A 21,874-nucleotide genomic window follows, 5' to 3' on the forward strand; every position below is an offset into this window, starting at 1 on the left:
TCTAGTAAAGCAGAGGTTCCTCTGGCTCATCCTTCATCATGCATGTTTGAAATGTCATGTGCCACATGCAGTTCTGTGCGTTAGGGATTCAGAATAACTAAATGTGCTTGTTCCCATTGGGAGGCTTAGAGACAGGCATTCTTGGAACGATATGGCAGGAATTGGGAAGATCTATGTCGGACAAGCCAGGAAAGGTTCTGTGTTGACAAAGCAATGTACGTGCTTTAATGGTCCAATGGTTTTAGATTTAAAGAAAAACCAAACTTTTTGACATCTTCCACTAAGCCTACATAGTATACCTTTTTACTATAATTTTTGCTTACAAAAACATTTCAATTTTTATAGCAGTTATTTACTTTTTAGGATATAATTAAATTTATCTTTTAGGTTGCCTGCCTGATTCGAGTTCCATCTGAAGTGGTTAAACAGAGGGCACAGGTATCTGCTTCTACAAGAACATTTCAGATTTTCTCTAACATCTTACATGAAGAGGTGAGATGTGTTTTTAAACTCTTCTTTGTTAAGATTTCATAGTAGCTGATATGAGCACTGTGGATTTCATCCTAAAGGGCCTTAGAGAAAACTTTAGAGCTAAATTTAATGTCCAGTTACAGTAATTTTTTGCTAAGATTATCTTTGCATTTTATTCATTTTTGAATATTTTCCTTTAAATGTTTTTGAAATTTCTAAGCATAACATTGAGTGTCACTACAGTATGTGTATCCTGAATTGTAATCTTCCTGCAGTTCTTCTGGTATCAGATGTGAAACAAATTGTAAATATGTAAAATGAATAAAGATACAACTTTAAAACATCTCTATAGTAGTTTTGGTCCACGGAAGAGAAATATAGTACAGGACTAATAACAGTGATCGGTGTCATAATGTTTATACCAAAATGTAGCTCCTCTTTTATGATGCATTTGAAGCTCTCAGTCGGAAATTATTCTTCCTGGCTATATGACTAGGGAGCATTTAGCTACTTTCCTTTATAGTGTTTATAGAAGCCTTTTTTTAAAACAAGAAAATCAGTCACATGGAAATTTTCAATGAGTCTCGATTTTAGAAAAGTTATTGCTAATGATCTGTTACCTAGGTGAGGAAACATTGAATATCTAATTGTACAAATGAGATGAAGCTGTTACAGCTTCCCTGTTGAACTCTGTGGATGGTTAATCCAGGTTTGTCTGGGATTATTGAACACTGCTTTGAGAGACTGTGAGTGAATTTCTGATGTTTGAAGCTATAAATATAATTCCGTTGTTATACAAAAGGATAGTTGACATTTGTATGCATTTGCTTTTGGAAATGTATTTAAAGCATCTCAAATGTTCTTTTCAAGAGAAGACATGTTACAGCAATTACATATGATATAATTAATATTTCGTAGAATTCAGCAACTAACACTAAGTAAATATGTAGTCAGTTTTATTGTTAGAGATGTTCCTATTTCAAAGGGAGCTAATCTGAGCTCCCTTAGGAGCCAGTTACGAGGTGTGTAAGTTATATAAGATATAATATGTACCTTAGGCCAGTTTAGAATCATTAACCTCTTACAGAACTATGGCAGTTGTGACTCTTAGAACTCAAACGAGAGCAGGTAGATCTGCTGCATACAGAATGTCCTTCAGAAAACTCTGCTATTCTCTCTGAACTCTTGGCTGTTTGTCTGTTTCAGGGTATCCAAGGGTTGTATCGAGGCTATAAAAGCACAGTTTTAAGAGAGGTAAGTCACTTACTTTCTGTTATTGAAGTACAAAGGAATGATGTGCTTTGTTCTATAAGTTTATACTTCTTAACAATTAGAAATATATTTGGAGAAACTTGGTTTAAAAAATCAAAAAGGGAAATTATAGTCACTCTTGAGTTTTCTCAGTTTTTTTTTTTTTTTTTTGAGACGGAGTTTTCACTTTTGTTACCCAGGCTGGAGTGCGATGGCGTGATCTCGTCTCGCTGCAACCTCCGCCTCCTGGGTTCAGCCAATTCTCCTGCCTCAGCCCCCCGAGCAGCCGGGATTACAGTCATGTGCCACCATGCCCAGCTAATTTTTTGCATTTTTAGTAGAGACGGGGTTTCACCATGTTGACCGGGATGGTCTCGATCTGTTAACCTCGTGATCCACCCACCTCAGCCTCCCAAAGTTCTGGGATTACAATCTTGAGCCACCGCGCCTGGCCGGAGTTTTCTCAGTTTTTATATTTAAAAGAATGGGTAGAATGGGTTTGCTGCAAGAGCAATTTCAATGGTCAGAATGGCCCGTCATGTAATTGACTTATTATTCTAGGGTGACTAAATGTCTATTATAGTTGAAATATTAAGAAATAACTACTGGCCAACATGGTAGCTCATGACTGTAATCCCAGCACACTGGGAGGCTTAGGCAGTGAGACCACCTGAGGTCAGGAGATTGAGACCAACCGGGCCAACATGGCGAAACCCTGTCTCTAGTAAAAATAAAAGAATTAGCTGGTCATGGTGGTGCGCTCCTGTAATTTCCAGTTACTCAGGAGGCTGAAGTAGGAAAATCGCTTGAACCCAGGAGGCGGAGGTTGCAGTGAGCCAAGATTGTGCCACTGCACTCCAACCTGGGTGACAAGAGCGAGACTCTGTCTCCTTTTTTTTTTTTGAGATGGAGTTTTGCTCTGTCACCAGGCTGAAGTGCAGTGATGCAATCTTGGCTCACTGCAACCTCCGTCTCCTGGGTTCAAGCTATTCTTCCACCTCAGCCTCCCAATAGCTGGGACCACAGATGCGTGCCATCATGCCCAGCTAATTTTTGTATTTTTTAGTAGAGACGCAGTTTCACCATGTTGGCCAGGATGGTCTCGATCTCTTGACCTCATGATCCCCCCACCTTGGCCTCTCAAAGTGCTGGGATTACGGGTGTGAGCCACGGTGCCTGGCCTAGACTCTGTCTCAAAAAAAAAAAAAAGAAAAGAAAAGAAGTAACTACTAAGGATAAGACATCAAGTTAAATAGTGAATTATGAGGAACTAATGAACACTTGGTGATGAAAGATGCACTCTAAGACAGGGACCCCAACCCTGGGGTCGTGGACTAGTTCTGGTCCGTGGCCTGTTAGGAACTGGGCCACACAGCAGGAGGTGAGCGGCAGGTAAGTAAGCATTACTGCCTGAGCTCCACCTCCTTTCAGGTCAGCAGCAGCATTAGATTCTTACAGGAACACAAACCCTATTGTGAACTACTCATGTGAGGGATCTCAGTTGTGTGCTCCTCATGACAATCTAATGCATGGTGATCTGAGGTGGAACATCTGAGTTGCAACAGTTTTATCCCAAAATCATCCACCCCACCACCGGTCCATGGAAAAATTCTCTTCCACAAAACCTGTCCCTGGTGCCAAAAAGGTTAGGGACCACTGGTCTAAGAGATGGGTGTCTCAAACGTCTGTATCAGGCAGTTAGCCCTTGGCTTCTTGATAACAAAATACGGTGAGCTGGGAAGTTCAGTCTGGACTGGAGTCTTGGCACTGCAGGTGATTCACAGTGCAGTGTGCCCCAGGGCAAGCCACTTTACCTCTCTTTGCCTTCTAACTCAAGATTTCTGTGATTTAGCACATGGGAAATTTTCTTTTGTTATTTTTGGTTGAAAGAGCAAAAGTTTACTGTCAATAAGTAGTTTCAGTATGTTACTGCAAGAATCATAATATAGGCCAGGCATGATGGCTCAAACCTGTAATTCCAGCATTTTAGGAGGTAGAGGTGGGTGGATTGTTTGAGTCCAGGAGTTTAAGACCAGCCTGGGCAACATGGTGAGACCCTGACTCTATAAAAAATACGAAAACTAGTTGGGCGTGGTAGTGCCTGTAATCCCAGCTACTTGGGAGGCAAAGGTGGGAGGATTGCTTGAGCCTGGGAGGTCCAGACTGCAGTGAGCCGTGATTGTGCCACTGCATTCCAGCCTGTGTGGCAGTGAGACCCTATCTCAAAAAAGAAAAAAAAAGCATGTTGTAATCTTTGCTTCATATAGAAGCAACTGTCTTGAAGTTCAGAAGTTTGTTTTCAGATAGGTGAGATATAAGAGAAGTCTGGTTTGGGACACCATTTCCTATTAAAACATAAGAGAACCTGCATACATGTGCCCTGCATCTGCGTTTTCTATTTGGAGGTCCTGGGACACTGAAACATAATCATTAAATATTGCCGTAATTGACCAAATACTGAAATTCATTGAAATCCTTCATTTTATTTTCAGGTAGTTTTATTTATTTATTTATTTATTTTTTTACTGGAGATTACAATCTTCTTTAGGCCCTAACAGCGCTGTTATATGTGACTTAAAGCTTTGGTTTTTCACAGGTTAACAACCTAGTTGGTGTAGATGTTTGAAGAACTTCTTTTTAAGGCAAACTTAATGTTTCAAAATTAGTTGTTTGTGTGGAGATAACTTCTGCCTTTCAGAAATATCACCCATACTGTATATTCACTCTGTACTTAGCTTCTGACTCACTAAACGTGTGTTGCTTAGATTTCACCTGGGTGAGGAAGAAAGTGAGGCAATAAGCCTTTTTTGTTTTTCTGAGAGATGCTGAAGAAATGAATATATTTACATGGCGGAGAATACTGGTTTTGCATACAAACAGACCACATGGTTGCAACTGCATTCTGTTCTTTAGAAAATTTGTTTTGACATATGTCTTGCTGGTAATTAATTCCTAGGCTGCAATCCTTGAAAGTATTGTGACCTTACTGAGATGACTTTGTTTACTCAAAATGGCAGCGTTTTGTTGGAAATTTAATTGAGGTCTTCTGCATTATGTGTATTTATAAAAGATCCTTCAGACTTGATTTTAGTTGAGGTATTGCTTTTGTACAGATTCTCTGATAGAACAAGAGAAGAATTATTACTGAATGAAACACAGCTTCTTCTAAAAATGAGAAAAATAAGTGATACTTCGGCTTTAAGCAAAATTTTTTGCATTATAGTTTAGATTCTTGTTTTATTCTGGCACCAATATAAAATCTTTTTGCCAAGAGCTTGTTTGTTGTTTCAGTAGGAAAATAAAACTTAGTGAGAATCACCTGGAAATGTATACGTTTATTCTGTATGCAATTTTTTCTTTAGTTTTATCTCCCTAGCAGTTGCCGATTAGAATGAGATTGAAGTTTGAGTCCATGCATTATAAGATAGATGCTGTGTGTTCTTTAGATTGTGTGAATGTTGTCGCACTTTTTTTTTTAACTGCATTTGATGTTCGTGGAGATTGCGTGCTTATCCCTGATATTCTCTGAAAGTATTTTAGTTACTGTGAATTTTAGACGGAGCCCAAGCAAGGGGAGCAGATTACACTATTTACCTCACCCTTTCAGTGTTCATTTTTCTCATGATCTTTGCCAAACTAGATGTGGTCAAGCATGCTGGTGCAGTGATACTATTGCAGGAAGATGAACGTGGGGAGCAGAATCATAGCTGCTTTCATAACGAGGACGATTTCAGATGCCATTGGCCTGAAAATATTATGGAGAGCAGCCTCAGACTCTTGGATGTGAATTAGAAGGTCTTTTATAGAGGAAGAAAACAGTGAAGCAAATTGTTTCAAAAGAAGTAGGGATCAGTTAAACTTAGCAGTTGTCTTTTGACCACAAACTTCACTCAGCAGTCCTTTTTGGAGTGCCTACTGTGTTTTGGGGCACTACTGGGAACACTCCTGCCCTGAAGGATTCACTTTCTGGCGGGGAAACAAATAGGGAAGTAGACACTTTCAGTGCAGTGTCATAAGCACTGTAATGATAAGTATATACGAGATGTAGCTGGGGTTGCAGAAGAAGTACTGCTTGAGTGATGCTCAGTTAGCATAAAATGACTCTTAATTGTTGAAGGAGAGGCAGATAGAACAGCAAGAGCAAAGGCACAAGGGTGTGAAAGTACATGTGTGTAACTTGCTTATTGAAGCAGAATTGGGGTTTTCATGACCACAGAAGAGAATGCAAACCAATGAGGGCCTTCAAGAGAGCATGGAGTGGGGTATTTGTGTGGAGAAGAAGTTGAACCTCTTGCCTCAGCTGTTTGTTTGCCAGGGACTGGAGTGGAGTATATGGGAAAAGCCTTTGAAAGAGTCTGACATGTTCCCTGGAGTCTGGAGGATAAATTGCTGGTGTCTGACTCCTGTCTACAGAAACCCAAAGGTGAGAAGCTGGTTGGAGCTATCCCAGTGGCAAAATGTAGTCCTTTTAATAACGAATAACTCCTGGCTTCTTTTTGATGGTTGCCACTAAAGAGATTTGAGATAGGATAAGAGTTGCCCCCCAACCCTAGTTTTGCTACATGTGGTCAAGCATGCCAAACAAGTCATTCAGTTTGTTCAGTAAGTTCATTGAAGTCCCCAGTCCTTAGGTGTGAAAATCATCACTCTTACTAGTTTATTTGGAAGTAGATATAGCAGCTTTCCAGACTTGTTTGCACTTAATATCCACATTAGGCAGTGAGGATTCCCTCTGCATCCAGTGGCTGGAAACGGGAACCTTCAGGGATCAAACCTCAAGGACCATCCTCTGAAGTCCTCTTTCCAGTTCTGCTGTCTGCCTACTGAGTGCCTTTCCCCCAAACACTCACGTTGTAGAAGTCTCCTTAGTGTTTTTTCAGAGACACTCTATCCTAGATCTTCTGTATTTTTTGTTGCTACTTTTTAACCTAATTTATTTTGGAGATCATTTATATCACTTCCTAAAGAGCACTGTCATTTATGATTACATAGTAGGCCGTTGTATAAACCATTGTTTATTTAACATTTTCCTGTTGGTGGACATGACAGACGTGCTTCAGTGTCTAATACTGTTCCCGTGTCATTTTATACATGGTTGAATGTGTGTAGGTTACATACCAAAAGTAGAATTACTTCATGAAAGAGATGGGCATTTGTAATTTTGGTAGATAATGCTTAATTGCCTTCAGGCAAGTACCAATTGATGCTTGCCGACAATGTAGGAGCTTTCTGTTTTCCCCCGCCTCACCGGTGGACTAGTAGACTAAAAGACAAAAACTGATGTCATTGTAATTCTAATTTTAATTACAAGTAAGACTGGACATATCAGCATATATCTGAGAAAGATTTTATTTACTTTCCTGTCACCTGATTATTTGAAACTTCTCAAAATTCTTGCAAGGATTAAATGAGGGGATCCAGGGGAAGTGCTTTGTATAGTGCTTGTCACATAGTATGTACTCAGGAAATGTTAACTGAGATGATTAGTACTCTGGTAACCGAAAGAGCGTTGACAGTGAAGGACACCTGATAAGATTTGGCTCTGTGTCCTCACCCAAATCTCATCTCGAATTGTAATCCCCACATGTCAGGGGAGGGACCTGGTAGGAGGTGATTGGATCATGGGGTGTTTTCCCCCATGTTCTTCTCATGATAGTGAGGGAGTTCTCACAAGAGCTGATGGATTTGAAAGTGTTCAGCAGTTCCTTCTTCGTGCTCTCTATCTCCTGCTGCCATGTAAGATATGCCTTGCTTCCCCTTTGCCGTCTGCCATGATTGTAAGTTGCCCAAGGCTTCCCAGCCATGTGAACTGTGAGTCAAACCTATTTCCTTTATAAATTACCTGGTCTCTGTAGTAGTGTGAGAATGGACTGATACAACACCTAAGTATGGAATCCAGCTCTGTCCCTTAGCAGCCCATCTGCTTCTTACAAGTTTACTAAATTTGAGTCCAGGTTTGCCCATTTGTGCTAGGAACATTACATAAACTTTTCTCATTGATACCTTTATGCAGTTCTACAAGGTGGCTATGATAGCAGTGTAGGAGATTCAGAAATTAAACCTGCCTTTAGGTTGTTAGGTTCTTTAACAGGGATGCAGCCTTGATCTGTCTGCATTTAGACATGTTGATGACTAACAATTGCTGTGTTTGAATGAGAGGCCAGACAATTGTTACTGCTTGTAAAGCTCTTCAGTGATAATGAGAGTGTTTTATCCAAATGTCTTAATAGAGAAGCATTTCTATAATTTTTTTTTTTTGAGACGGAGTTTCGCGCTTGTTACCCAGGCTGGAGTACAATGGCGAGATCTCGGCTCACCGCAACCTCAGCCTCCTGGGTTCAGGCAATTCTCCTGCCTCAGCCTCCTGAGTAGCTGGGATTATAGGCACGCGCCACCATGCCCAGCTGATTTTCTGTATTTTTTTTTTTTTTTTAGTAGAGACGGGGTTTCACCATGTTGACCAGGATGGTCTTGATCTCTTGACCTCGTGATCCACCCACCTCGGCCTCCCAAAGTGCTGGGATTACAGGCGTGAGCCACGGCGCCCGGCCACATTTCTATAATTGTAACAAATTGTAAGTTGCAGTTAATTTTATATTTGCTGGCTACTTCTGTAGGAAAAACAGTATATTGGTGTAATAAAGTTATCCTAAGTGATGAAGATTCCTAATGGAAGTGGGTCGGGAAAATTCTGTGATTGTTCATTTTTGGCTTTCTTAGGGAGATTGCACCATTTGGATGTTTTCCACTGAAAAATGTTGCCAAGCAACTATCGCTAGAACTTCTATTGCATCTTTACTGTCCTTAAGGACAGTATGTACTATGTACTATTTCCTGCTTATGATAGTACAAGAGAAAAACAATAGTCCTATCTGATCAGGGAGAATTTTCCCACTCCTTATATCAGTGCGGTGTATCTGTCTCTGTGTATGCTTGTGTGAAATTGTTTTCTTCGATTTACCTCATTCTGTTTGGGATCTTTCCAGATAGCATTTAAGTCCTTCTGAAAACAGCTACTGGGTTTTTACCTGCTTGTAGGATGCACGGGCTCTAGCATAATACCTTCTACACAGTGAGCACTCAGTAAATACTTGTTTTCCTTCACTGCTTTAAGTTTGATTCATTTTTGTTCAGATGCCACCTGGCATCCTGATCATTTCAGGATCATGAGGGAGCTCTAAGGGGGCTAGGAGTTATGTAGGGTACTGAGTCAGCCTTTTGATATACTACATTACTATGATCTTTGCATGGGATGGGTGATGAAATACCAACGGGTGTGTACTTTTCCAAGATCCCAGTCATCTTAAACCTTGGAAAGCTCATTTTTATGTCTAGTTTTATTTGGAAAGTAGTAAGTGCTATAATTATTCCTTTATTTTCTGCATCTTAGCACTTCTATTGAAAAGGAAAAAAAGTGATTCAAAGTCTTCCCAAACTTCTAATGTGAAATTGTTTTTCAGTTAAAATCCAATGCAAACATATTGAACCCTATTTTAATCCTACATAATTCATTTTATTAACTATGACCAAATAGAACATCTGTTAAAATTCCATAATGCTAGCTTCATGGGAAAAGAAAAAAAAAATCCCTGTTTGCTCTTGGAATTTGTCCATTGTTTTATTATTCAGGCTTTCAGTAAATGTGTAATGAAACATTCTTGTTGATGGAAATATTAAACAAATGAAAATGAAATTTCCTCTTTTATCATAGAGGTTTATAAAATGAGTCACTTAATTGCATTTACATTATTATAACTTCACTGTAGAGATGTTCTGTGAAGAGTGAGTGCTGGTTCATTCAGTTCATTCTTTAATTCAAGAACCTAAAATCATTACTTCTCAAACCTGGACTTTAGCCTCTAGTTTTTTATCATCTCTTAAATAAGCAAACATTTTTAGGAAGAGCAATTGAGTAAAATTATCTTCATGTGGAAATATTACTCTAGCCCTTCAGTGCGTATTTTCTCATGTTTTGTTTACATGAAACCAGCTGCTATTTACTTTTTTCATTCCTTGGACAAATTTCATTTACACTGTGAGGTGACTTGAAAATGTTACATATTTTCATTGTTGCATGTTCGTTGTGTTGTCCTGAAGGGGCACCACCAGTTCCTGCGAATATGGTTTACTGGGATGTAAATGCAGTAATAGGATGCCTCACTGTAAACACATTGAAAGCTACTGGGTACAGGTGGAAATTCTCTCTTAATTCTTTATTTAGACGTTGTTATTTATTATAAACCATAGCGTTGAAGCAGCTCTCTGTTGTTCCTTTGTGGTTTTCATCCCATGTGAAATGTCCTCTCTCTCCATCTTTGTGTGTCCATTTGGATTGCATTTAGGCTGCAAATAACAGAAAATTTGACTAGAGTGGTTTCTGTTTTTCCCTTTTGTATCAAGAAATCTGAAGATGACCATTCTAAGGCTGGTGTACTGGTTAGATGAGGGCAAGGAGAATCCAGTGTTTTTCATTTTGCCTGGCTGACTTTAATGCTGTGACTAATTGACTCATCGTCACAAAATGGCTGCTCTACTTTGAGGCATCATAGTTCCATTCCAGGCATGAAGAAGGGGAAGGGGAGGAGGCAGTACTAACTTTATCTGTTCTTTTGTTTGTCTCTAAAACAAAAACTTTCCTGGGACAGATGGTATCTCAGGGCCTTTCTGAGTTGTATGGGGATTGGGAAGTTAAGTATGGAGCTTTTCAATGTAGTAGATGAAGGCAGGGTGGAGTGGGGGCAGAGGGATTACTGTTATTGAGTCACCCCACAGGATCTGCTATATTCTGTCCCTTCAAACCCTTCCTGCTAAAGTTCTGTCTCTTCAGAAAGAAGACTGTTTTATGTATTTCTAGCTTCAGCCCACATGCGGGCATCCAGTGTTGTTAAGATCCATGAGTACTTGTCTGTACCACTTTTTTTTTTTTTGTCATTCTACTCTGTAAATGGAAATGTCTGTTCATTTCCTTTTTCTGCCGCCTTTGTTCTTTTGGGCTCCAGTGTAGAAACTCATCTTTAAAAATTATTTGGTGGTCTCACTGAAATTATTTTGAGGGCACAAATTTACTTCCAAATTATCTACTTAAATATATAGTTTTGATTTTAAAGTTGAAATCTCAGAATACTTCCTGTATTGATATATTCATATGTGAACACCTAAAAATATGTATCATTTTAGATGGAAATAAAATGACGTTGATGTTTGCCAAGTACTTACAATGCTTCAGTCACTGTGCTAAGTTCTTTACATACATTATTTCTCATAATCCTCACAGTAGCCTAAAACACGATCCCTACTTGACAGAAACTAAAGCTTGCTAAGTTTGTGGTTGGCCCAGGGTCTCATAACCAGTGAGGGAGAGATCAGAGGACTCCAGAATCCATGAACTTAACCTTTATGGTGAGCTGTATATTTTTCATTTTATAAACAGATAAATTTTTCTGGGGAAGAAAATAAATATTTAAAATTAATAATCCACATTTACAGCTGTCTGTAGTCTTTAAGCCTTTACATAGGCATTAGTGCCGGGAGCTTGGGGAGAATAAGTTATCAGCAACTAGAAACCTACATGATATTAAAAATAAATTAATTAGAGGAAATAAGCAAGTGTAAGGAATGTGTGTTGCTGGAAGTGTTCATGAAGAACTGTGGCTTATAAATGCATATTACCACGTTCCTCTGATTTTCCCTTGTCTAGGTGTTAGTTCACATGCCCCTTCTCTGTAGGATCTCCTGTGATCACTCCAGCTAAAATAGACCAACCCCATCCCCAGTCACTTACCTGTTACCATTGCATGCACTGATATTTGAAATTACCTTCATTTCTTGTTCAAAAACTAATTATGGCTGTTGTCCCTCCACTAGAATGTATGCATCAGGAGGGCAGATGCCTCCCGTTTTGTTCGTTATTATTAATCTAACACCTAGAGAGTGTCTGACACATAGCACCCTCAGAAAATACTTAATAAACCAGTAACCTAATCTACTTGCTTCTCAAGAGCAGACCAGTTTTAAGTACTTAAATATTTAAGATCTCCAGATACATTTGACAAGGATTATGGAGTTCTCACTTAATTCCTAGGCAAGTTAATGGTTTTCTGCCAGATAAACTCTGTAATACCATTGAGGTTAATTTTCTTGTCTTACTGTCTTTCCTGCTGTCCACAAATAGCTCTTATTTTAACTTTGTCATTTCTAGTTAGTTACTCCTATAAATATTTCATATATGCAAAACAGTTTTTGAAATTATATATGAAAATAATAAAACAACTTAAGACGATCCTTCATCAGGTGTTTGGAAATTGTCTTCACTGAATACCACATGGGTCAAGAGTTACCCTTGATGTTCTCAGTACTGTGTACTGTCTTACTGTGTGAATAAACACCATCTTATATGGAGTATTAAGAAGCTATATATCTAAGAAAACTAAGTTTGAAGTCAAATCTAGTTTTTTAGATGGGTAATTCAAAAATAGTGGTTGGAATCATTTAAGGAAGTTAAAATGGTTTTCTGTGGGTTGGAATACCTGGCTACAGATTAGGATCACATAATGAAAACAGTTAAAGTTTGAATACTAATTATGATCATTAACTTTATGTATATTTTCCTAATCCTTAAACCGTATGACATTAGCCTGTTTGTACAGATCGTAAGTGGAGGCTTAGAAAAATTAAGTAACACAACTAGGAGGTGGCAGGGCTGGAATTGGAGGTCAAGTCTATGTAATTCCAAAGCCTGTGGTTCTTGTTACACTTTGCTTCCTGTTCGTGTCTTTTGGGTAAATTCACTGATAGTCCTCTAAGAATTTTCCTACATCCTAAGAAAATAACACGATGGGAGATCTGCAAGACTTGAACCAAATCTTGACCTGAGTGAGAAAGGAACATGGTTTCTGAGCGTTAGAAGATTCTAAAGGATAGAAATGGAACCATTTTTTTGGGCAGAACACAAGGAGATGCTTCTAAATTAGCCATTAATATTGATTTTTATCTTCCTTTTTCATCTGGCCTTTGTGAAGGGTGCTTAAAAATGTTTTGATTGTAGTCTTCTGTCCTTTTTTCTTCCCTCGGTTTCATCATATGTTCTGAGAAACAGTAGAGTAGGTGGGGAAAGGCTGATAACTTTGGCCTTGAAGAGGTTTTGGTATATATCCAAGTAACTAGCAGATAATTTATTGACTAGTGAAAAAGCAGAATTTTTGTGAGGAAAGGATTTTTTTTTTTCGTTTTTGACTATGCTCTGCTTTTTGTTATTGAACTTGTCCATGCAAAACTCACGTTACAGGAGAATACAGTAGAGGGCGCACAATGCCTGTATTTTAAATGTTGGTGACCCAAAAACCTCAGAATAAACTTGGGAGCTGCTTCCTGGTACTGTTTAAAAAAAAAAAAAAAAAGTTCACATTAGAAAATGAACATTTAAGCATGATAGTGTTTTCTGATCAAGATACCTGAATGGATAAATTTGTATTATTTTTTGGTACATATGTGCATGGAGTTCCATTTATTTGTTTGGGTTCTAATTTTTTAAAACTTTTACCATGGAAAAAATTTAAAGACACACAAAAAATGATTAGTAAAATGAATCCCTATAGCCTCATGAATTACCAGCTCTTGAGCAATATTGCTCCATCTATACTCAAACCTACTTCCCACATGTCTGTATGATATTGAAGCAAATACCAGACGTTCTGATTTCATCCAGAAATACTTCAGTGTGCATCTCTAAAAGATAATAACTGTACGTACATACAACTTATAAAAAATGAATGTTGGAACAGAAAGACAAGTATGGTCTCATGTGTAATCTAAAAAAGTCAAATCATAGAAGCAGAGAGTAGGACCATGGTTCTCTGGGGTTAGCAGGTGGGGAAATGGGGAGATGTTGGTCAGAGGATGCAAATTCTCAGTTACAGGATCAACAGGCTCTGGTTATTTAAGGCACAACATGGAAAATGATGGATGTGTTAATTAATTTGATTGTGGTAATCATTACACAATGTATATCAAATCATCACATTGCTAACTTCAATATATATAATCTTTATTTGTCAGTTATTTTTTAAAATGGATATCATAGTCTTGAAGTATTTCCCCAAAGCTATTTGTCAATTACAAAGGAGAAAATAGTAATTTTACAGTTGGAAAGACTGGCAGTCGCTATTTTAGCCAAGTGATCAAGATTAACATCACCAGTACTAAGATATATTGACATTATACATCCCTAATATAATGCACCAAGAAGGACACAATGTCACTTCTTTGGTCTTGCCAAAGATGCATAATCGCAGTGTGATCATGATAAAACATCAGACAAACCCAAATTGAGAGACATTGTACAGAATTGTCAAAGTCATGATAATTAAAGAAAGATGAAAGAAATAGGAGACCAAGGAGACACAACAAGTAAATGCAGTGTAGCATCCTGGATTTGATCCTAGAGTAGAAAAAATATTGGGAAAAACTGGTGACATTCAAAATCTGTAATTTAGCTATTAGCATTGCAGCAAAACTGGTAGCTGGTTTTGGTAAGTGTACTCTGGTTAAGTTGTTAACATTAGAGAAGCCAGTGTATATGTGAACTTTGCTATTTTAGTAACTTCTATGAAAGTTTGTTTAAAAAAACAAAAAGCTAAAATAAATGCCAGATTTGGACATTGTATGAAATATTTATTCTTCTAAAATAATGGCAATAAGTTTAAAATTTAATTAATTTTATTGTTAACTTGTATCAAAATAATATATGCAATTAGTAACAACTCAAATAATGTAGAAAGACTTAGGAAGAAAAACAACAGTCTCCTGCCCATCCCCTTTCCATTCTGGCCACTCTCTAGAGGTAGCCTTTTTCTTTTTTTAAATTTTAACTGCTTTGTTTTTAGTTCTTATTTCATTGATACTTCCGGATAACGTATTTAAACATCTGTTTTTTAATTTGTCGGTAGATTCAGTCTGTTGAGTCTTTGGGTTGGAAGATGTGGTTAAGCTCACATTATGCTCTTCCCCAACTCTGTCTCATCCTAGCATTCCAGTTATATAAATTCCATTCCTCTGTTCATTTTAGAAACCTTAAGTCATGTATTTGTTTCTTTATTTCATATCCTACAAACTTTTAGCATCTTACAACTTTCTCTTGACATGATGAGGTACTTTCTTTTTGTCACTTTGTCCTCTTTAACCTGCAAATTCCACTTTCTGGAAAGAATTCTCTCAACTATACTTTCATTCTACATTGTCAAGAGGGTTGACAGTTTCATCCTGTCTTTTACCCACGATTACTTCTTTCATGGTTTTTCTGTATTGATTCTGAACGTCGAGTACTGGTGAACTAGTGTTTGTGTCATCGAGAAGACATGATGATGAGTGATCAGACCATGTAGTGTGCTAAACCTGTACTTTCGTGTGTGGGGAGCACATATCAACTTGAGAGATGGTTTCAGCATCAGAATCGAACAGACTTTCTTTTCTTGCACTCTATGAGTTACTAAAATTTAATTGTGTAATTTCCAACATTTGGGGCATGAACTTGTCTTTCTTTTTATTGGAGTTTCTAATTGTCTTTTCTACATGAGAAACGCATTATTTGCATTATTTTCAAGTATGACAACTTTGGAAACATACTGTCTTTGTTCTGAGTCTCCTTTCCCCCTGGGAATCTTGGAATCTTTCATTCTCTTGTTCAAATCCAGTGTTACTCACTGTGTCTGGGCTTTTCTTCATTGCCTTCTTCAGTCAGATTTGCTGTTTGCTGAAGGCCGCAGAGCATAGTGGGTCAGACCAGGGCTTTGCGGCCACACAGCCTAGGTTTTGTTGACAGCTCTGCCTGTCAAACTTACACCCAGTCCTCATCAAATGAAAATGCTTTAAGATATGATAAATATAAGAATATAGTTCATTTGTTTGAAGGCTTTTATTTGATCCTGATTTTCTTTTTTGGTCAGGTAATTATCTGTCTCTAGTGCCTATTATTTTTACAAATCTCTCATTAAAGACCGTTGATGCTAACCATTTTAATGATTCTTTGGCCTCAAATGTGTTTTATTAATTTTTTTTAGAGTAGGAGGGAATTATGTTAACGTTACAATTCTTAGAAAAGTATTTTGATCTTATTAGTTTAGTATGCACCCTAATTATGTTTTGGAAATAAGTGATTTAATTGATCTATGGGAGTCTTACAAATTGATCACCAAGTTTCTAATAAAGCTTGCCCATGCCTTGATCCACATATTATAAGTCTTTCTTATTATTGGTGAATTTTTCCCTACTTCTGTTTTAGATAATGAAATGATGACTATGTTAAAAATCACTTTGGGATGAAATTTATTATCATTTATAGGGTAAATGACAAACATGTCATTTCTACTATTAGTAGAAGATACTAATAGTATCTGTGTTCACAGTCGTCTAGGCTATGTCTCGTGTTGACTAATGAAGATCTTGTGATAATTAGATACTCTGTGGATTATCTTTTGGTTCACACGATTGTTTGCCAACATTTTCTCATCCTTATTGACATTTAATATGAGTTTGAAAAAGTAGTGTGAACAACACATCTCAACCATTAAGTTTTGATTAAGTGAAAACACCAAGGGTCTGGTATGTAGTTGCCTCTTGGTAGGTGGTAAGTTCTGGTCACATTATTTTTCTGTATTTTAAGGAGAAAGTAGGTTGAATTTATCTATCATCTGCCATATACCAGACTAGGTACTTTTCATATATTTTCTTTTTATTTAATCTTCACAGTAATTCTCAGTCATTATTGCCAACTGAATAATTGGAAAGTAAGCACCTCTTCAATACCTTGTTATGATTCCCAGTCAATCTCTAATGTTCATCTACCTTGTAAACCATTTTATATGCTAACAGACATTTCTCTGTTTAATACCAGTGAGAAAACTGACCCTTGGTGATATAACTTGATCTACATAAAGCACGAAACATTGTTAGTGGAGGGCAGAGTTGGGCTCTGAATTCTTTGAACTCTTACACTCTTCTTGTAACAACATGTGTATTTCCTTTCTTCTGTTTGGGGTATGAATGAGGAGGTTTGAAATGAATAGTAACACTACCTTTTTCTTTTTTCCTCCCTCTCCTGCTTTTTATTTTGAAAAATTACAATTTACAGAAAAGGTAGAACATGTATTTTTTTCACCAAGGTTCACCAATTAACATTTTGCTTCATCTGCTCCACCCCTCTTTCTCTTTTCCTGAAATATTTTAAGTAGCAGAGAATCTGACACTTACCATTCAGTATTTCAGCATGTCTCCTAAGAACAGAGTCATACTTCTCACAACTACAATGCCATTATCACACCCAAGAAATTTAACATTAACACACTAATATTATCTAATGTGTGGTCAGTTTCCCTGTTGTCCCAGTGATAAAAGCCTTATAACTTCTTTCTCTCCTCAGGATGCACAAAGGATCATACATTGCATTTGGTTATCACGGTCCCCAACCTTTTGTATTTTCTCCATGACATTGACTTTTGTAGAGTCTAAGACATTTGTCCTGTAAATGGTCCCATAATATGGATTATCTGACTTCCTTATGATTAGATTCAGGTTAATTTTTTTTTTTAGTATTTTTGGGTGTTTCTCATTGAGTTATACCAGGAGGCATATAAAGTCTTAGACTTGGTGAGTTTAATCATCTGATTGTTTTCCAGTTTGCTATACACTAAAAGTTCAATTATCCTTTGATGTTAAGAGGCTGTATATATATGGGGTAATATTTTGAGAACACACGAGTATCCTGTTCCCTAATAATCTTTCACCTAATGGTTTTAACATCTGTGGATACTTCTTGTCTGAAGCTGTTTATTACATTGGTGATTACAAAATAATGATTTTCCTAATACTTCATTTTTCTATGAATTTGTTAGCTGGCATTCTTCAGTAGGGAAGAGTTTCCTCCCTTGCCCTCCAGATCCTTATAAAAAAAAATCCCCATGGACTCATGGATTAAAAAAATAGCCTAATTGAGATACAATTCACGTACCAAACTATTGACTCATTTAAAGTGACAGTTCAAGGGATTTTAGTATATTCACAAGTAGGTGCAATCACCACCATAGTCATAGATTATTTTTTGTTTGGTAATTATGCTCTTATTACCATTATTATTCTTTTGATACTTAAACTGTCCCAGATTTGGCCAGTGGGAGCCTCTTTAGTCTACTTCTCTGTTCATGTGACATTTCCCCATTAGTCTTTTTTTTTGCGATGGAGTCTTGCCCTGTTGCCCAGGCTGGAGTACAGTGGCACGATCTCGGCTCACTGCAACCTCTGCCTCTTAGGTTCAAGCGATTTTCCTGCCTCAGCCTCTCGAGTAACTGGGGTTACAGGTGCATGCCCCCACACCCGACTAATTTCGCATTTTTATTGGAGATGGAGTTTTACCACGTTGGCCAGGCTGGTCTCAAACTCCTGACCTCAAGTGTTCCACCCACCTCGACCTTCCAAAGTCCTGGGGTTACAGGCATGAGCCACCATGCACAGCCCTTATTAGTCTTTGAGAACCTTCTTACTGGTGTACCAAGGGGTCTTAGTCTTTTTTTTTTTTTTTTTTTGAGATGGAGTTTCACTCTTGTTGCCCAGGCTGGAATATAGTGGCACAATCTTGGCTCACTGCAGTCCGCCTCCTGGGTTCAAGTGATTATCTTGCCTCAGCTTCTCGAGTAGCTGGTATTACAGGTGTCTGCCACCATGCCCAACTAATTTTTGTATTTTTGGTAGAGACCGGGTTTCACCATCTTGGCCAGGCTGGTGTCAAACTCCTGACCTCAGGTGATCTAGCCGCCTCGGCCTCCCAAAGTGCTGGGATTACAGGCATGAGCCACCGCGCCTGGCCAGGGTCTTAATCTTACCCAGTCCAGCAGTTAGCCCCTACCCAAGGAGGCCTCGATTACTTTTGGTGGGGAGTGGTATTTAGAAACTATAGGTGTATCATTGCATCAGAAAAGAATTATTTCATTTTTCCCATTTTATATATTTACATCAGGCAAGAAGAACACAGAATTATGATTCATTTAAAAAATTATACTGTAAACTTCTTTCCATTGTATGGCGCTGTGAATTCGGCATATGTATAGATTTGTGTAGCCATCATCACGGTCAAGATACAGAACATTTCCATTACCCAAAATTCCCTTATGCTATCCTTTGTAGTTATACCCATTTCCCTGCTGCTAACTGCTGGCAACTTTACTCATCTGTTCTCCATCACTATAGTTTTTTTCTTTTTGAGCATGTCATTTAAATGGCATTACAGAATATATAGCCTTTCAGATTGCCTTCTGTCATTCAGTAGAATGCCTTTGAGATTCATCCCATTCATTGCATGTATCAATAGTTTCTTCCTTTTTTTTTTGAAATGGAGTTTCACTCTTGTTGCCCAGACTGGAGTGCAATGGCACATCACTGCACATCCGCCTCCCAGGTTCAAGCAATTCCCCTGCCTCAGCCTCCCTAGTAGCTGGAATTACAGGTGCCCATTACCATGCCCAGCTAATTTTTTGTAGAGATGGTGTTTCATTGTGTTGGCCAGGCTGGTCTTGAACTCCTGACCTCAGGTGATCCACCCGCCTCAGCCTCCCAAAGTGCTGGGATTAGGCATGAGCAACCGTGCCCGACTAGTTTCTTTCTTTTTATTGCAGGGTATGGTATTCCATTGTTTGGACGTATAGTGGAATACAAAAATTATGGTTTACCCTTTGATCTGTTGAAGGACATTTGAGTTCTTTCGGGGTCATTATGAAGAGAATTGCTGTAAATGGTCATGTACGAGTTTTTGTGTGAACATCGTTTTCATTTTTCTAGGGTAGAAACTCAGGAATGGGTTTGCTGGGGCATATGGTGAGTGTATATTTAACTTTATTAGAAACTGTGAGCTCTTTTCTTTCTTTTTTATTTTTATTTTTTTGAGACAGAGTCTCACTGTGTTGCCTAGGCTAAGTGCAGTGGCACAATCTTGGCTCACAGCAACCTCTGCCTCCCGGGCTCAAGTGATCTTCCTACCTCAGCTTTCTGAGAAGTTGGAACTACAGTAGACATGTACCACCACGCCTGGCTAGTTTTTGTATTTTTTGGTAGAGATGGGATTTTGCCATGTTGGCCAGGTCTCGATCTCCTGGGCTCAAGCAGTCTGCCTACCTTGGCATCCCAAGGGATTGTAGGTATGTGCCACTGCACCTGGCCCAAGCTTTTTTCTATAGTGGCTGTACAATTTTACATTCCCACCAGCAGTATATGGTTAGTACTTGATATTGTCAGGATTTTTATTTTAGCCATTTTAGTAGTTGTGTAATGATACCCCATAGTGGTTTTATTTATTTATGATTGCTTTAACCTTAGTTGACTCTTTAATCACAAAAGTTAAATAGTCCAGAAAATAAATTTATTTGCAAAAAAGAACCACACATACTTATGGGAGAGAAACTTGCTATAGACTGAAAGTTGAGAATATTGAGAGCTCTTTGTCTTGAACGTGGTATCTCCATTTATTTTTGTCTCCATTTTCTTTAATGTTTGGATAAGACTTTATAAATTTGTTGACAGTTGAGTCCTTTTTGATTTATTCTTAGGTAGTATTTTCTGATGCCACTGAAATGTCATCTGTGTCTTTTTTATGCTAAAATATTTCAAAGTAAATTGGTATTACATACCTTAAATGCTTCAGTATAGGCTGGGTGTGGTGGCTCACGCCTGTTATCCCAGCACTTCCGGAGGCTGAGGCGAGAGGATTGCTTGAGCCCAGGAGTTTGAGACCAGCCTGGGCGACATAGTGAGACGATGTGTCTACAAAAAAGTTTTTAAAAAATAGCTCCCTGTGGTGATGCACAGCAGTAGACCCAGTGACTTGGGAGGCTGAGATGGGAGAATCACTTGAGCCCAGGAAGTAGAGGCTGCAGTGAGCTTAGATTATGCCATTGTATTCCAGTCTGGGCAAAAGAGCAAGACCATGTCTTGAAAAAATAAGTGTGTATTTCTAAAATAACACTTAACAAAAATTATTTCCTAATATCATTTGTTACCAAAAACTAAATAGCTATTAAATACAAAAAGGGGTGCAGGCTCTTTAGTAATTAGCAATATAAATTAAGACAGAGATATGGTTGTACACATATGAAATCGGCAGAAATTTAGAAGTCTGTTGCCAACTGTTAGAATGCTGAGTGCTGGAACTCTAATCCATTGCTATCAGAAAAGGAATAAAAGTCCCTCTGAAAAAAATAGTTTCATATTATACAGTAAACCTGAAGATGCATATAAGCCGATTTTCTCCACAACTGCCAGGTATATACCTAACAGAAGTGCTTATGTGTGTAAGAGACATGTCACTATTGTTCATGATCGGAAAAACTTGAGATAAATGCTTCTTTTTTTTTTGAGACGGAGGTTAGCTCTTGTTACCCAGGCTGGAGTGCAATGGCGCGATCTCGGCTCACCGCAGCCTCCACCTCCTGGGTTCAGGCAATTCTCCTGCCTCAGCCTCCTGAGTAGCTGGGATTACAGGCACGCGCCACCATGCCCAGCTGATTTTTAGTATCTTTAGTGGAGACAGAGTTTCACCATGTTGACCAGGATGGTCTTGATCTCTTGACCTCGTGATCCACCCGCCTTGGCCTCCCAAAGTGCTGGGATTACAGGCTTGAGCTACTGCGCCCAGCCTCGAGATAAATGCTTCTTAACATAAGATAAACTATGATATGTAAGTACATGGAATAATACACAGTTGTGTAAAAAGAACAAACTGCAGCTTTTACAACAGCATGGATCAATCTCAACAAATTTTATGACAATAAAAAAGAGATGCAAAGTAACACATGTAGGGTAAGCATTCATACAGAGTTCAGAAGCAGTGTTTGCCACATTTTCGAATGGTACAATATACATAGAAATTTTCAAATATATATGTATAGCCATCTCTTGAGATGTAAAGAAAACACGGTGAAAGGTTAATAATAATTGGGAATCTAGGTGAAGAATATGCAGAAATTCATTGGATTATTTTGTTACCATTTTGTAGATTTGAGATTTTTCAACATAAAAAGATAGGAAAGAGTTAGAAATCAGATAAAGCTAATTTATATTGTTTTGGAGTACAAACATTGGTAGTAAAATGATAAAGAAAATGTCATGATTCAGAATA

The 21,874-nt window shown here is 38.1% G+C and overlaps 1 protein-coding gene across 7 annotated transcripts in view; it reads left to right on the plus strand.

Moving 5' to 3' along the window:
* Nucleotides 1–21,874, plus strand: part of SLC25A26 (solute carrier family 25 member 26) — a 175,571-nt gene that overhangs the window by 41,196 nt on the left and 112,501 nt on the right. For all 7 annotated transcript variants that reach the window (XR_013527422.1, XM_078351444.1, XM_008981984.5 and 4 more), the window contains 2 exons: nucleotides 388–492; nucleotides 1,678–1,725. Coding sequence is in view for 6 of the 7 variants with exons in the window: in XM_078351444.1 (XP_078207570.1) it covers nucleotides 388–492; nucleotides 1,678–1,725 (153 nt within the window). In the remaining variant the exon portion in view is untranslated. The remainder of the gene's footprint in view (nucleotides 1–387; nucleotides 493–1,677; nucleotides 1,726–21,874) is intronic.

This window comes from Callithrix jacchus, chromosome 15 (genome assembly GCF_049354715.1).
Source record: "Callithrix jacchus isolate 240 chromosome 15, calJac240_pri, whole genome shotgun sequence".
NCBI lineage: Eukaryota > Metazoa > Chordata > Mammalia > Primates > Cebidae > Callithrix > Callithrix jacchus.